We start from the raw sequence: 18,900 nt of genomic DNA, 5'->3' as shown, positions 1-18,900 counted from the left end.
CATGAATGAAAATATAGCTTTGGATTTTTGTATGTTAATGTTAAACTCTTACTTACAAACTTTAATTATATTCAAATAAATTAGAGTTGCTATTCAAGAACCACAGGAAGCCAGTACTATTGTGCTTGATGTCTTTTGGCTGAAGCTCTGCTGAATAAGTGCTTAAAACAAACTGAAAACAGAAAATACACTTTCCATTTTCTGTGTCATGATCTTTAAGATTACCTTTCAATTCTGGGCCTTGGAGAACCAGAGTGATGCCATTCCATTGATTCTGCTTTTGATAGAGAGAGGATCATGATAAAGAACAATAATTTCATTCCCAATAACAATTGATCCAACAATATCTTATCCCTTTGTGAAAGCTAAGAGAAGAAGCTTTGCAACATCCCACTTGCTGTTCTTTTTTGAACTGAAGAAAGAAGTTTCAGCACCTATCTTATACCGAGTTGTTTTTGTTCCGCAGCATATCTTGCTGCTAATCCCTTGGACTTTAGCTGCATGTCTTTTAAAACTTTTTTTCAATAATTGCTTCGTAGACCTTTTTGGTATGGTTCATCTTCAGTGGACTCTCTCCCCCTATAATTAGAATTGTTTTTTTAAATATGGAGGAGAAGAGTTTTCATAAACAGCATCTAGGTTCTCTTTAATATCCAATGGACTTTTTCCTTCTTTTGTTAAAAGTGAGAATTAAAAATTTAATCACAGCTTAAGTATTTTCAAAATTTGCTGCAACTACATGTGTTAAGCCAACAAATAAAATTTTGTTGAAATTAACAAATTGACTAATCAGGCAATGACAAAATGATACACCTATTTTTAGGGAGATCAAGGCCAGAAACTTTTGATATTACTATATATGGCTGCTACATCTTGAGTCAAAAGAACAACTGAATTGTTAAAGGGATTCTCCCTTTCTACTTACTCATCCATCATTCCCTGTCTTTAGGCAGTGATTTACAACACTGAAAGTATAGATGTTAGTTGCAAAACAATTTATTATTTATTGAAAAGCATTAAAATGAATTTTTCTTGAATAAACAATGTAGACAAATTTTTATATAAAATATAATGACGAGATTTTATTTATACAAAACATGATACAGTGGCACTTTCAGTAGTTGTTGTAATGTTTTAACCTGTAACAAACAAAAATTAAATGCATTAAAATTTGTACATAAATTTTACAAAATAATTAAAAAGTTTTTTTCTAAATCTCTATAGAAAAATGATATTATCAACATCCCCATTCTTGCCAGTTATAGGTTTGGTATGGGTAGCTGGATGATATCCAGGCTAGAACAGCCACAAAAAGTGATCGGGAATATAATTTTTTCTTCTTAGAAAATGTGAGAATTGGACTCCTCAAGACGAAATTAGCATAGGCAGGCACATACCTAAAATACTTCACATCACATAGGAATAGGGCCTGGACAACTGACCTCCTTTGTCTATTCTATACAGTCCTAAGCCTGGCGGCTAAATTTGGTGTGCCGCTCTTGGAAGGTGCTCCTCCCAGCATGCTCAACCACATCAAAAAGACTCTACATGTTGCTCTTTGCACAACCTTTGGGATACCATTAACAACTCCCATTCTGTCACTCTACACGGAGACAGGGTACATATCCTATACAACAGTGCTCTGCATGCAGGCCATGACATGTCGTTACCCATCTGGCAAGCGGCCCCTTCAGTCTGCTACATAAGCTTTATATTACACACCTAGTAAGGGTATCAATGATGGTGTACTGTCTTATCATTGACACCCTTACCAGGAGTCCTACTTCATGAGGGTCTTTATGATAAAGCAGACTGGCCTATCCCTGCCAAAGCTATACCACCAAAAGAACACTCTACCAGACACCACGCATCTGCAACTGTTTTTACACCTAAACATCTTCCCAACAGCAGAACCCAGTCCATCTGCAGGCACTTGCACCCACTTTAAAGAGGAGGTTTCTAACTGGTGGGAAGACTGGATGCTTATTAGAAGCTTCAAAAACCCCACTCAGGACAACCGCTGGGGTGGTCAATCCTTCTCATCAAATTACTGAAACATGACAACTAGACAAAGGTTGCAGTATCTTTGGAGCGGAGGCCCTTCACCTTAGTCAGTCCCCCATTCGTCACCGCCACTGCCACTCATCATAGAGGCCTTACAGCAACTATCACATCATTTTCAACCCTTGCCATCAGGTGGACCCCAGGCCTTGTAGACATGTCAGTCAACGAAGCAGCCAACAAAGCCATACAAACTGGCACTCCTATCAGCACAATATGCGCCTGTTATAGCTGAATGATCTCTCTCAGAGCATCAGAAGATCAACCATCCAAAACCTCATGGACGCCAAGTCTTTGCAGGAAAGGGTGCAACCACCTTCACCAAGTGGCCTTACCAATATGCTTCCTCCTGTCAAACTGAAATGTTGCTGGCCCCACTGAATGCATTTTTACACTCCCTTGCCAGCGTGCCCTAACTGCAGCACAGAGGAAATATCGTATCACTACTGGCTCAAATACCCATGTTACAATGAGCCCCGACGTACCCTCAGTACAAATCTGTCCCTCAACCTCAACCTGACCCACTCATTAATTCCAATTTACTGGCTGTCCACTGATGTCCCGCCAAGCCAGCACGTGGCAGCCTTGGAATTGTTTATTTGCCAAACGGGTTGCTTCAACTAACCACCAGGCAGCAGCTTGTTGGAGAATATAGCACAAGTGGCTGACATCTCCATATAAACCCAAGAAGAAAGAAAAAGTCCTTTTTCCATCTAGCCAGTGTCACTAAAGTGGGATATTTGAGAAAAGTAAAAATTTCAGAGATGATAAAGCCATTTTTGGGATAAGACTGTTTTACTTGTTATGTCTCAGAGTGCAAGCAATGCATGAGCAAATCTTGCACTCGTGCCTGTTTGTAGAAACAGTCTCAGCATTTTGTTTTGACCAGGTTCTTGGTCCCCTGACTACCTACAAGTCTGGTTTATTTTGTGTGCATGAATTGGGCACCAAATACTCTGTGCCAAATTGCAACTCCTGACATGTACTGACTATACTCCCTTCATACCTCTAAAATGTGTAGCTGTTGACAGCAGCATCATTTTAGAGACGAGACATAGTCTCGTCAATAAGTTTTAAATGTATAACAATATTCTGTCTAAATAATGATTACAAAAACAATTAAAATATATTAGTAGCTTCAACATCATTTGTATGTATACAACAATTATATTAAATGATTCACAAATTACTGCTCCTCTCTCTATTTAATAAGAATTTTTGTGCATTTGACAGAGATACACTTTATGCAACATTGTACATAGCCTGATAAAGTGATAAAAGTTAGCCATGAAAACCTCTGAGAATCTAATCCAGATATCTGGATTAGTTCCTCAGAGATTTTCATCATCATCCAGTTACTTCTTGGGGGTATAAAAAGGCCTTCTGTGTTTACAAAACAAAGATTAATGTAGAAAAGTACTGTACACCCATAATATTTTGTAGATTTTAAAAAAAAAAAACATTTACCTGAATAAATGAGCAACACCGGAACTACTTCCTATCGTTAAAAAGCCACTGTTTAATGATATGTCTAACGAATGTGGATGCTTCAGATTTTTATTATGATTAGGAAAGTTGGAAAATACAGTCATTGATGGAAAATGCACCTTTAAAAGAAAAAAAAGAAATATTTTAAAATAATATTTATGACGAGATATAGATTTTTGATGCATTTATCACAATGTGATTTGGATATCACAGTTATTCCAAAATAAAAGTATGATTTCATGTAGTGATCCTATACAGCAATATTGGATCTTGACTGCTGAATATTAATGTAAAAATATAAAAAAAAGAAACACTAATCATTAATTGACTTGTATTAATTTGGAAAAGGAAAAAAAAATATAAGTGACCAGTAGGACTGATCCAATACCTTTGGGGTATATCTTATTAATAAACATAAGATTTTTTATTTTGGTAGTTTTATCAAAAAATCTTAACTGCTAAAGGAATTTAAAAATCTGTTGATTGAAAGTTTTTACATGATAAATATAAATAAGTTTTGTATTAGTAAAACTTCTACACATCAACAATAAGGATTTAAAAGTAAAAATGCATCTACAGAACAATTTTTTTCTATTTGAAATAATAGCATAAATATAATGCCATTTGGTCATTATACCTTTTACTCTTTGATGATATCAAAATAATCTGTAAGAAAAATATTTATATAATGATGACGACATTATTATACAACAGAAAACTTCAAAAAATTGCTTTAAACACTATGTATTTAGTATAACAGATATTAATAATGATGGTGCTTCACTGCATAAGATGATAATACCATTATTCAATAAAATGCAGTTGCATTAATTGTAATTAATACTAAAAGATATGTTTACTCACTGCAAAAAATAAACATACAAAAATTATTTTATTCTTCATACAGAATTGGAAAACATTTTCTTTCTTATCAGCAGATGAAAATATAGAGTTGAACTGAAAGTTTGTTTGGGCATTTACATAATCGCTTGTTTGTGTTGACTCTGTCATACTTATCAAGTTTTAATTTGATTATGTTGTCATTATGAATATTTGTATATTTAATATGTAAGTTTAGTTTTTTTCCCTTACAAAATAATTAACATTAAAATAGAAGATAAGAAGGTGCATTTTCAACATCTCATGCTCTATTATTTCCAAAAAGGGAAAAATGTAACAAAAACTCAAAAGAAGTTGTGCTGTGTATGGAGAGGATGCAGTTACTGATCGAACATGACTGAAATGGTTTGCAAAATTTAGGGCAGATTTCTCTCTCGAAGATGCATCTCGGTTGGGATGGCCCTCGACCACAGAAGATGAGTGCAGAATAACACAAGAGATAGCCAACACCTTAAAAATATTCCAAACATCTGTTGTCAGATATTTGGCTATCCTTGGATACACTTCCTGTTATGATGTTTGTGTTCCCTCATCAGTTAAGTGAACAAAATCTCATTGAGCATGTTTCTGTTTGTGATTCACTTTTAAAACACAATGATGATGATCCATCTCCATCTTTAAAGCGATGAAAAATGGATTGTTTATAACAATATTCAATGCAAGATATCTTGGAGTAAGTCAAATGATCTGCCAATGCCGCAACTTAACGCTAGTTTGGGATTATATTTATGCTATTATTTAAAATAGAAAAAAGATATTTTGTTCTGTAGATACATTTTTACTTTTAAATCCTTATTGTTGATGTGTAGAAGTTTTACTAATACAAAACTTCTTTATATTTATCATGTAAAAACTTTCAATCAACAGATTTTTAAATTCCTTTAGCAGTTAGTATTTTTTGATGAAACTACCAAAATAAAAAATCTTATGTTTATTAATAAGATATACCCAAAGGTATTGGATCAGTCCTACTGGTCACATATTTTTTTTCCTTGGAAATGACATTAAAGCTAGCATCCCAGAAAAGTAATGATTTCAGTTTGGTGGGATTGAAAAGGGGTTCTTTATTACAGGCTTTTACCCACCAACCAAACAATTAATTCCAATGAATATTGTCTCCAATTGGATAAACTGAATTCCAGGCTGCAGTGCATCAAAAACATCCAGAACTTTTGAACCGATGGAGAGTGATATTTCATCATGATAATGCAAGACTGCACGCCACAAACTTCTAGATTTCAACTGGGATGTTTTGAGTAACCCTCCATATTCTCTGGATATTGCTCCCTCAGACTATCATCTTTTTCGTTTGGAATTCTATACCATTTAAATTATTCTGTATCAAAACTCACATTATAGAATTGGGTAGGTTTCAGATTCATAATTCCATCAAACTTTCCATCAGATGGCATAAGGTTATTGAACAGAAGGGTGAATGTATTGTGAATTAAAGGTTTTTATTTCTCTCTAAGAACTGAACGAACTTTTCGTTCAACCCTATACTATTTGACTTTTTAAGCAAAAATGTCCTGGTGAAAAAATTATTAAGTTGTTTGACTTATAATGTCATTTCCAAATCTGCAGATAAACTACATTGAAAATTTTTGTGGAAAAGTTAGAGATTTTCAATCTAATTCATCGAAAACTACATTAAATATACAAAATGGAATTTAATTTTCCAATATCAAAGATTATGCAAAGCATCTGGGTAAAAATATGCAGGACACCTTGATTGGATAAATGTATTAAGTATTACCTACGTAATTCAGATACAAAGTTTTAAAATATCAATAATTACATACTCAAACTTTCTAGATTGGAACATAATTTCATGATACCAAAAATTAGATGATAATTGCCTTTCTTAGAGTCATATTTTAAAATATCAAAAATTAGACTTGGAGATATATTGTTGATAATTCAGAAATGCAGATATTTGTAACATTCTTGATGATATATAATAAAAGAAATAGAAGTTTATATTAGTTATCTTCTTATAATTGAATCATCATAAAAATATACTGTAATATAATAATATATGAATAACATTATAAAAATTATTTAACAAGTAAAAATAAAATATACCCCAAAACGTATCAGATCTATTTACCATGGGACCAGTTTAATTTTAATCATATGTAGTGACACATTTTTCCAAATGTCCAAAATGGTGATTATCTATTTTTGCATTCTGTGAATGAAAAATTCTTTCTGGTTTTCTTTGGTCCATTCCTGTCCATGAAAAAATTTGGCCTTTTGACGCCTCCTGTATGTTGGAGAACTATTGGAAGTCTTATGGTGCAGAATAAGTTGTAATTTCAGATTTTTAAGTTCTTTTGTTGTTTCTTTACTGCAACACAGTCTTGTGTTGTTATGAAGAAAGTGTATTTGCAGAGCAAGACCAGAAAGAATAATTTCTTCAGTACTTGTGAAACCTTACAACACTTAATATCTATATGATGAATTATGTACCTACATAAAATTGTCCAATTACTGCATAGCTTTTTTGTTATAATTTTTTTTGTAAGTTTATAAGTTACATCTCTAATTATTTTGAAAAGACTATGAAAATTAATATAAGTAAACTATTACATGGTAATAAATGCTGAGCAATTTTACTTTGTATGAATACAAGTTGTTGTCTTTAATAAATTTAAAATTATTAATCAGATCTTTAAGCATCTCATATGCTTAATTTTGCAACTGTATTAATTTATTAAATATAATGACCTCAGAGCAAGAGTAAATCCTAATTTTGAGATAATGAAAATTTTCACACAATATGTTCATATTTTACTTTTTTGGGTCTGGGCTGTAACAACAAATTTGACTTGGATCTGTATGGCATTAGATAAAGCAATTGCTTTTAAGCAAATTCCTTGTCCTAGGGCAATAACCTTACAAACTAGACTCGGTTTGCTCTTGTTCTGAGGTCGCTATATATGACAAAATAATTTGCAATTGTAAAAATAATATATTTGTATCCTTATTTATTATCTACTTCCATTATAATCTACACTAAAAAATATAAGAATAATTATCTTATTCTTACACTTAGTTACATTCTTACAAAGTCAAAAATATAAATAAATAGTTAAGTTTTTATCAAAAATCAATGAGTTGATAGCAATGGGGTTTTTGATTGATAAAGTTGATCTGCATTTTATAAAACCAAGTTATTGACAGATATAAAGGCCTCAGTATATCAAATTTAAAATGGAAAATAAAAAAACTTACCAATCTTACTGCATTATCTTTATAAAGAGATGACATTGCTAGTAATTCACTGGTACAATTAAACTTCAGATTGGTTATCTCGGTTGTCAGATTCATTAGAGATTTTATACATTTAGGATTGCTATTTGAAATTAATTGATCTACATGATATATGTTGACTACACCTGAATCAGAGCTGAAAAGAAATTTATTTGTATTTGTAAATTTAAAGCTATTATTAATTCCAACTCTTCACAATATCTTACCCAGAAGCAAGATATCTATTATTTGGAGATATGGCAAGGGCAGTACCACTGATGCAACCTTCGTCATAAAATTTATGAACGCATTCTCTTGCATTCATGTCCCAAATGTATACTTGTCCATCACCTGAAAGTTTTACATATAAATAAATAAATATATTTAAGTTGTTTATCAATGACAGATGGATAAATTATTATATAAAATTTATGAACGCATTCTCTTGCATTCATGTCCCAAATGTATACTTGTCCATCACCTGAAAGTTTTACATAGTAATAAATAAATATATTTAAGAAAATAGAAGACAAAAGATGATAAATTTTATAATTTTTGTTCTATTTACGAGTTTCATAAAAATTGGCTCACCGATAACCTTTCTTTGTCAGGATCCTCTGCATCACAGAGGAGATTTCTGTAACATGAACAGTATCGAAAAGGGAGGCCATCACTTGAGTTACACTTCCATCTCCAGCACCTAAGTCCAATAAAGCTTCTGAATGCCAGTCAGATGCCACACCAAGTAACTGTAGAAATTGTGACTGAGAAAAAACAAAAGTTGAACCTCTCCCTAAAAACCTTTAAAAAGAAGTCATACTTATTAATGTTGTTATTATTAAAATGAATAATCTATAAAAAAAATAATTAGAATGAAATAATTAGGCTAAATATTAATATATTCCAGATTAAAAAAAACATATTCAATTCCCATAAAATCCAGAAAAATCAAGAATGACTTTCCTGCATTACATTTACGATTTGAAGGTATGCAGTCATTCTACTGTATGTATTTTACAAGGGAGAAGATAGTAATACGCGGAGATAAATCCCAACTGAAGTAGAGCACTAAAAACGATGATGTGTGGCATACCCCCGATTAACCCTTTTCAACTTCCCATTATCGTTCCCCCGTTCACACGATAAAATTTAGAAACTCCGTTTGGAATGGGCGTATTTTCGTTATCTCTTAAACATCAAGGCAAGTGAAAATTGCCTAACAATTTGAAATAAAAAAAAATCAGATATTATTTTACATACAAAACATACGTATAACAGAAATTCTATATTCGTTTTTTTTTTCTTTTTTTAATATAAATGTTTGGATATTGTTTTTAAAATTTTGCGTTACAATGATCACAAGAAAATGTCATTGTAAATGAAATATGTCTGTCTGCATAAGTTAGGGTAGATGATGGTCACGAATAGTCCGTGGCCAACCCCTGTCGTTGCCATGGTAACTGTCCAGAATTCATTTCCGTCTGCAACCGTCAGAAAAAAATAAATAAAAAAAGACGGTTCTTCCATATTCTTTCTCCACTTTTGTCGAAAAGCAGGATGTCATGGGTGCGGGAAAATCATTTTAATAGACTGAGAAAAAGTGAATGCGAAAAAAAAATACTCATTTTTGCTTTTTAGATTATTTCCTGTAGTCTCACTTGTCCTTATTATTACTATTATTATTTTAAGTTAACGTTTTTATGAAATTGACAAAATAAATCAAACGTAAAAGAACATCCAAATTCTACACGCGCCTTCCTTTATAATCGTTTCCAAAAATTATATGCTGTATACTATTTATTTATTTATGAAGGCAAAGAAAAGAACTGTCTAACGGTGAAATGAAAGAACGTGTTTTTAATTCGAACAATTTACGTATACTTGCGTAGGCTACCCGAGTAATTAACATACTACAGCAACAGGCTGTGAATAGAGACGAAATAACATTCAGTTGATTCCATCTCGGTATTTTATAAAAGAAATTTGATATATAACCTATCTAAAGATTTTGTCTGTCCAATGAAAAGGTGATGTTTAAATTAATTTAACGATCGACGACAAAACTGAAAGAGCAAAAGAAAACTGTATTTTCTCTTTTATCTTCCCATTCTATACAGATACAGATGAACAGATATAGATATGGTAAAGGGAAGTATGAACGATATCNGATGAAAGTGCTAAAGGGATGTATAAATAAAACTGTGTACTCAAATGGTATTGTAATACTAAAATATTTATTGTTATGTTAAATATTTACTTGCAAAAAAAGTTTATGTAAACTTTTGTATTTTATAGTACTGAAGAGGGACCTTTTTTAGAAAAGGACCGAAATGCATCTATAGTAATAGAATAAAGTGAAATCATTGGCTAAAGCTGTGTGATAGTCTACCGCCAATATTAAAATTTACATTTTAAGTGCGGATTTGCAAAGACTTTACGATATATATTGAGTAATATTATCAAATAGAAAAGGCCAGAATTGATCAACAAAACAGGTGTAGTGTTTTACCATGATAATGCCAAATTTCACACAAGTTTGGTAACTGGTCAGAAACTGTTACAGCTTAGATGGGATGGGATGTGCTATCACACCAACCATATTCACCAGATCAGGCACCCTCAGATTATTACTTGTTCCAGTCTTTACAAAATTTTTTAAACTAAGATGTTTACTTGAAATAAAAATGCCAAAAATTACTTGGATCCATTTTTTGTAAGCAAACGTCAAAACTTTTATAAATGTGGAATCATGCTACTAGCATGATTCCACATTGGCTACTAACATGAGAAACAATGGCAACAGGTATTTGACCAAAATGGTCAATATATAATTCAATAAAATATTTATTTATTATAAAAATATTGTTTTTTTTGCCACGGAAAAAAAAACAAAATTACTTTCCGAACAACCCAATAGAATTTGTTTCCTAAATGAATTTGGCCCAACTTAGACAATCTTCAACAATCTTCATTGTGCCTGTACACAAAAATCAAAAATACAAATAGAATACAAGACTGGAAGCCAAATATATACATTTAAAATTGATTCTATAATTTTAAATGCACATGTTTGAATTTTAGTTTTGCATTCTGTTTACAGTTTGATGTGTTGAAGATAGCCAAAGTGCTAGATTTAAAAAATATAAAATTAATATTACTAGATTAGGAAAACTGAGACAGCCAGATGACAACCAGCTGGGACCTGCAGTCGAAATACCCCAGAATTCTTCATTGATAATCTGTCCCTACCGCTGCTCCATTATGGGTCTGGCTGAACTCACAATTGCTATGATTAAAATGACCTCTTAGGTGACCACAGGGCATAAAGAGTTAAAGAAAATAACTAATATTTCTAGTTATTTATTCAAAATAGTTTCAAGTTTTATAGAAAAATTTTTTCTTCATATATTATACTTATATCCTGCAAAAAATAATCAAATGCTAACATTCATACTCCAGATAGAAAAAGAATACATCTCTACATCTTCATAACAATTAAAATATTAATTATTTATGCATTACAGGTAACCCCCGTATAACACGGCACTTCTATAGCACGGATTCACTCTAACATGGTTCGAGAATTGGTACCATCCCCTGTATAACACGGTACTTTTATAGCACGGATTCACTCTGACACGGTTCGAGAATTGGGTAAAACCCTTGTACAACAGGAAATGTAATAAATTTTTACATATTTAAGTAATAATAGTTCACGAAAATAATAATTTTCGTGAACTATTAGTACTTAAGTATGTAAATTTTCTCTTCTCGCCTTCTGTCGATACACGTGATCCTTTTCGAAACTTGTTTCAATGTTGCCAGATCGCGACGCTTCTGATGTTGCAGAATGTTTTTCCCTTATTCCATACTTGCTTTATTCTTCATAAGTGCTTAGCACCATATAAGGAAATTTATAAAGACCTTTTAACTAGAAGCAAGCAATCTAAAATTACATACATTTTGCAAAAGGTAAAGCATGGATCTGAAGATAATGCAGCAGAGGATAAGGATAAGGATAACTTGCCAAAAAAAAATGCTCTCGGTTAATTAATAGTGTTTTTAGTGATGACAAAGAAAACATTGTTTAATTTATATTAATATGTATCACTTAAAAAATTTTAATGAAGATATTTATCTTAATTATGAAAATATACTAGCATGTTTTTTTAATTTTGGAACCTAACCCTCCTTTTCGTATTAGTTCTTTGTTTCGTATAACACGGATTCGCATAATATGGCAATTTTTTGGAACGTAACTACCGTGTTATATGGGGGTTACCTGTATTTAGAATTAACTAATAGCTTATTGCCCTTACCACCATGAGAATACATCTTTGAGCCTTCTTTGTCAAATGCTATTGAATATACCTCACCATTCATCTTCATTGTAGAAATCCATTCTTTAGACTGAAATATATGATTAAAGATAAGTTAAACAAAATGTTATTAATTTTTTAAATAATAATCTAAGTTTTATTCCATAAAATACAATTTAAATTATCATCTTATTTAAACAATAAAAAATCCAACAACAGGTTACATAAGTTTCCCAGCTGTTATGAGATTTTATTTAAAAAAATAGTTTTTATATTATTAATTATAATAATAAATAATATAAAAATAATTATAATAAAAAGGCAAAGGCTTAAATTTGAGGGGAGAAATGAGTTTTTAAAAAATGTGAAAATATTTTACATCATTTTTAAATTACAATTACCAGACTGTTCCTTGAAATTATCCATTTTCTCAAGACTAGAAAGGATTCAGTATATTAACCTGTCGGCACGTGCCTAGTGCCTATTAGGCACCAATCGATTTTTAATTAGTTCATGTAAAAATTCTGTGTGAAAAATCTGAAAAAATTATTACCTGTCTAATTTTTCTTCAATTTTACACTGCGCAATTTAGTTTTTGCTTAAAGCATTTCATTATTTTTATTTTATTATTGGTGCTGAATCGGCACTATGGCATGCATGATCTTGGATTTCAATTTTTCTGCCAGTAGATGTTACTAAAAATAGCCACAGTGGAGGCACGCACACTTCTTTGCTAATAATCGTATTATTTTAAAGCAAATTACTTTTAAAAAACTGAAATTTGACCGGAAATAATTTAATTTTTCATTGGTATTTTTAAATAATTTTATAAAATTATATAACACCATGCCCCATATAAGTTTTGTAATTTTTAATTTTATAAATATAAAAAGGTGAGTGACTGTGATATATAAATTAAAGAATTTTCTTTTATTAACTGCATTTAGGCGCGTATGTATCCAGCAGATACATAGTGGTTTTTTATTGAATTTCTTAAAAATAAAACAGTTGAAATATGGGCTTTTTAGTATTTTTCATCTGATATATTCTGAAGCGATTCCCACAGTAGTTTTAAAGTTTATGACTTTTTTTCAGAGAAATTTAATGAAAACAAATACCTTTTCATTACCTGCAGTAAATTCTCTTGCTGTGTGAGAGCGCTGTACTTACGCAATTGTTATGTGCAACAATAGCAATTAAATAAAATAACTATATAGAATATTTAACCTTTACCACAATGCTATACAGTACATTATATCTTTTTCTCCTGGTTTCAATGACAGGACTATTCTCAAAACATTTCAAATAAGTCATTGCAGCTTTTTTTGATAACGTGATTTTCTTGCTTCTGTGTAATTGTTCTGCTGCCTCGCGATTAGTTATATGATAAGAAATCTAATACTTTCTATTTTGCAATAGTTAAAATTTATGTTCATAATGTAGCAATACCATTTAGGTATTGTAAACAAACATTTATTTGGTAATTTTATAAATATTTCTTAAAGAATTAAATATATAAATTATAGAATTCATTACTGGCAATATTAGTTGTCAAATCTGAAGCAAAACATTCCTCTGAGTGCAAGAAAACAATTTGTTAGTTGTTCAACCCATTACTGACAGAGAAGGGAGTTTTTGAAAACTAAGTATTAAAAAAATTAGCAGTTTATTTATTGTACTTCACAGTGGGGGACCGGTAGAGTCAATTACTTTCATGGGAGAAAATAAACAAAGCTTTACTACCCTGAATTTGAAAAATAATACGATCTTGTGAAATTTAACAAATCTGATGTCAATAAGAGAAAGTTGAAATTATTTATATCAGTTGATATTTGATAAGGTATAGTTTTTGCATTTACAGATCAAATTTCAGAAAATATGAATAAAAACCTCAGATTTTACTAATAAGTATTTTATACCTTTAGATAGTAGAGAAAATGTAGAAATCGAAAATATAATTGTAATCGAGCACATATATCAGTAAAAACATGAAAATTGCATTAAAATAACACACTTTGTTGAACGTCTCAGATGAAAAAGTAATTAAATCAAGTCCCACCACCACATTGATTAACTCACGATCCATTCTGAGCGTGACGTGTAGCATCAAATTAAATAATTTATGAAAATTAAAATAATAAACACGTATATAAAATAATTGACTATATCTGTTTGCAACAATATTGTAAAACACACTGCACTTACAGTTTAGCATTTCCAATAATATTTAATTAATTTTTGAATTTTATTATATTTAATATATAAAAATCGAAGAAAAAAAAATAAATTCGTAAAACTTAAATAAAAAATATGTGAAACTTCAGATAATACATAAATATGAGAATCAATCAAAAACAGATACAGTAGACCCCCCTATAACGCTTAGATACGTTCCACGCTAACCGAAAATTACGTTGTAGGAATGAGCCAATCGCAGCCTGATAGGTGGGAACTTTACGGACTAAGGCTGTTTGATAGGTTTTCTTCTATAAAATTAACTGATTCTAGACTAATTCCACTCAACATTTCCAAAATACGTATAATTTTTTGGGAATAATCTGTATAAACTATGCTATAAACAAAAAATTGTAGGATTACTTACACCGTTCGACTACGCCGTTGCTTAAAGCTGGTTTTCATCGCGGAACAGCACGCGAAACGACGGCCGCAATTTCTGATAACGAATTTTTGGCGGAAAAATAACTTGACCTTTGGAGACATCATTAATATAAATAATTTTTATGGACGTTGAATAAGAAGTGTTTCTTTCACAAGAAATGTATAAAATTAGTGCTGTATTAGACTTACGGTACCTAATTTACATACTGTGCAGACGATAATAAACTCAACTTACTAGCCTAAAATCTCCGTAGCGTGTTGCCAGGCGGCAGAAAGCATATATATAATTATAATAAAGTTACAATAAATTAAGTTAATATATAATTATATATACAGTACCTAATTTATATATAATTAATATATAATTATATGTACAGTACCTAATTTATATATAATTTATATATAATACTAAACAGACGATAGCAAACTCAATTTAGCCGCTCCGTAGCGTGGCGCAGGGTCGGAGGAAAGTAGTTCGGCTGCTCATCCACTATTGGTCCAGACTCTATCAATCTTGTCGCGAAACGACGTTATAGGAGGTACGTTATACGAAAGTTGCTACAATTTTTTCGCTACGTTATAGGAATTGTCGTTATAGGAACGTACGTTATAGGGGGGTCGACTGTAGTTAACAATAATTAAAATAGAGAAAAAAAATGAAACTTTCAAGGTAAGGAAATTTCTGTGGTAAAAAGTGAGATAAGCGACCACGTGACACCTGTCTCCCCACCTTCTGAAACCAAAGCAGAGAAAGTTGAAATAAAAGTGAAAGCATCAGTAGAAATAAAAACAAACATCGGTGCGTGTCTAGGACAATAAATTTGAATGGGATCGAAGATGAAATACGACAGCTTGTAATTGATGCTAATTACCTTCTAATATTAAAAAATTAAAATCTTCAATAAATTATAATAAAATTAAAATTTTTTGACTGAATTCGACTACAAACATATTACAAAACTGGATTAAAGTAGAATTACCCATTTTTTGTCACTAAATTTTTATTAATTAATTTTTAAATTGGTGCCTGATTGACCGAGGGTGCATAATTTCTATTTGACTGCGCACGCACGTGACGATGGGCTAAGGATAATTATATGGCTGGCCACAATTTTAGTTACATCCAATTTTGTGGCCAGCCCTTAAGTTGTCAGAAATACGTGGGTGCTCCAAAAAGTTTGTGGAAAAAGTCTGTAACTAAAAATTGTTTGGAAGAATTTTGATTTCAATGCACCTGAACATTCTTGTACCAACGTGTCCAAACATGAACCCTTAAATGCAGGTAAGAACACAGTGCTGCCAGTTAAGAAAGTTAAGCACCATTCAAGCAACATGGAATCCACCAAAATTGAGACCAGAACAAACATAAAATTCACAGTAAAACTTGGTTGGGAGAATAGGCAAATCATTGATGCTCTGAAACAAGTTTATGATGATAATGCTCCAAATAAGTCAACAACCTACAAATGGATAAGTCACTGAAAGGTACCAATTTTCCATCAGTTGAAGATGTAAAAAGAGCTGTTCTGACATGGTTCAGATCACAAGACCCTCAGTTCTACTCAGACAAACTTAAAGGCTGGTATCAACATTTGCAGAAATGTATCAACCCTAATGGAGCATATGTTGAAAAATAAACATCATAACTGAAATCGTTTTTTCATACTATCCTTTTTCCATGAACTTTTTAAAATTATGGGAGTTTGGATTGAGTTCAAATTGAGATCAATTACCACAATAAGCTGATATCTTACTGCATAGCTATCTGGCCAATTACTATAAATTATATCTTATCTAAATTCAGATGTATAATCTTACAATTATGTCAATATGCTCCGGTGTTTAGTGGTTTTATCCATTTAGCAATTGGTGGCCACATGTTCCGCAAGTTACTAGTCTGGATGAAATTCTTGTGTTTCATATTTAAATTAAATTTTCAGAGTTTCATATTTAAATTAAAAAGATATGACTATTCAGAATTATATAATGTACCAATTATTGTGTGTCATAGAAACAAATAAATTAATATGATCATTAATCTTACTTTGGCACTCAATAAATGAATATTTCCAAATCTTCCATAAACTATAATGAATCTTCCATCCGGAGACACATCAAATCTTCGCATGTTATATTGATCCATTCCTAAATGATATAATTTACTTTTAATATACAGTATAAATTTTACATTAAATTAGTCCAAATTAGCAGGGATTTACTGTATTTTTAAATTTTTCAGTGATTTAATATTCTTTTCCTTTAATTAATATAATAAGGAATGTAAATATTAAAATCAAATAATTAATACCTTTTTCCTGTGGAACTTTTACAATTTTTCCAGAAAACATATCGTAATAAAAGAAAAATCCATATTCTTTAGAACCTACAACAAACTGAGAACCATCAACTGTAAAGCATGCGTTATGAATGGGGAAGTTTTCAAAATATATGGACTGAATCTTAGCATTAGTTTTACCATCAACCTGAAATAAAAATATTTATTAATAACTTTTAATAACTTATTAAAAAAATTCTATTTAAATACTTAAAAGAATAAATCTTATTTTTTAAAATTATCAATTATGTTAATTTTAATATTTAACAAACAATATAAATTTGCTATAAGAATAATTGGGAGATATCTTTGATATGAAAAACTTGCAAAATGATACAATGATGGAAAATTATAAGGCTAAGAAGAGACAGTACATTTGTAATCACCCAGAAATATGGTTATATACATGCTACAGCTAAAGGTTGTGAATCAGATACAGCTAGGATTAACTGGTTAATGCTAACTTTATCCAAGTCTTCTGATTAAAGCAAGAACAATAATATATTAATTTTGAACTTTATCCATATAAACTTCATTTTATTCAAAATACAAGTGGATAATGCTGGCATTAGCCAAAAAGCAGACAAAAAACAAGAACGAAACTTAAAATTAAATAGTAGAACACTATAACTGAAACCAATTTATTATGAAATAATTAACTTAATTGTCAGTTTAAAATCAAAATCAAAGGTATTTATTTCAAGCACTCTTATTATGTTTTACTGTAAAAATAAATTTAAATAACTCTGCATAATTAGCATTTTTTTTCTTTTATGATCAAATAAATTTAATAAATAAGCTTTGGCATTTTTATCAGTTTGTTTCTGGGCACAGGAAAAGATGTAATATAAGCAAAGAATTACTAAACAATTTGTGCATTCTTTCAAAATATTGGAAAAACAACCCTTACATATTTTGCTACTATTACAAAATGTTAATGTTAATTTGAATTTTGAATTGTTTGAAATAATTCTTCATCCAAAACTAAAGAAAATTTGTACTCTTTCTAAAGAAACTGGCAACACATGGACACAACCATATTGTTACACTAGTGAAGAACTTAGTCTACATAGGGCACTTAGTGCTGGCATTAAAAGCAACTTTATTTCCTGAACCCCACACACCAAAACAGTTATTCAGTGAATAATCCAAACACGCACTAATATACAGTACTTAGTTCATTCACTGAACTCATCTTAAAAGATCTATTCTCAAATGTTACGAAGTTAATTATTAACAACTGTTATTTCATTCCAATTAACAAAGGTCAAAATTTATTTTTTACTTTTTGGCATAGAGAAAAATATCATAAAAATATAAATTAAAAAAACACAATTAAAACAAGATTAAACAAATAATTAAAAATGAGCTTAAACAAGTTAATATGTTTTTAGAATTAATATGATAGTAATTTAAATAAAGTGCTATTTTGAAAAAAGCATCCAATTTATGAACTACATTGGTTAAACAGCTGAGGTGGTTAAGCATCAGCCTACTATTCTGGGGGACCCTGGAAACAAATCCATACAGATAAAAAAATACCAGGAATATTTTATTGATAGTCTGTCCCAGATATATTCAGACTCATTCTGCTGTCACCACTGTGAGACTATCTGAATTCATGAAGGACCTGAAGAAAGAAATTCTTAGTGCCCCCAAGGTAGAGAATAAAAAAAAACTATGTAATGTATAAAATATCAATGGGAAAGATTTATATTAAAAATTACACTTACCTGAAATAAAGTAGCAATGCCCTTATATCCAGCAACTAATGCTACTTGAGATGAAGGATGAAACTTTGTACATTTAATAACAGCCTATTTTTAAAAATATTATTTTTAGTAAGCATATATTTTACAATATAAAAAGTCATTATAAAGATATTACAATTAGATTTTTAAAATTATCATATTCTCTGAATTA

At 30.7% G+C, this 18,900-nt stretch overlaps 1 protein-coding gene across 1 annotated transcript in view; it reads right to left on the bottom strand.

Moving 5' to 3' along the window:
• Nucleotides 1-922: 922 nt before the first annotated feature.
• The window catches only part of LOC111625219 (U3 small nucleolar RNA-associated protein 18 homolog), a 32,738-nt gene continuing 14,760 nt past the window's right edge, over nt 923-18,900 (bottom strand). Inside the window, exons 6-13 of the mRNA XM_023368307.1 lie at nt 18,711-18,794; nt 16,951-17,125; nt 16,687-16,787; nt 12,024-12,114; nt 7,932-8,055; nt 7,687-7,861; nt 3,529-3,668; nt 923-1,139 (exon numbers count right to left, since the gene is read on the bottom strand). Coding sequence (XP_023224075.1) covers nt 1,115-1,139; nt 3,529-3,668; nt 7,687-7,861; nt 7,932-8,055; nt 12,024-12,114; nt 16,687-16,787; nt 16,951-17,125; nt 18,711-18,794 — 915 coding nt within the window. The 3' untranslated portion in view covers nt 923-1,114. The remainder of the gene's footprint in view (nt 1,140-3,528; nt 3,669-7,686; nt 7,862-7,931; nt 8,056-12,023; nt 12,115-16,686; nt 16,788-16,950; nt 17,126-18,710; nt 18,795-18,900) is intronic.

The sequence above is a fragment of the Centruroides sculpturatus genome, unplaced genomic scaffold (genome assembly GCF_000671375.1).
Source record: "Centruroides sculpturatus isolate CEXI.00-Female unplaced genomic scaffold, Cexi_2.0 scaffold77, whole genome shotgun sequence".
Classification (NCBI taxonomy): domain Eukaryota; kingdom Metazoa; phylum Arthropoda; class Arachnida; order Scorpiones; family Buthidae; genus Centruroides; species Centruroides sculpturatus.
This window is presented reverse-complemented; position numbering and strand designations above follow the sequence as displayed.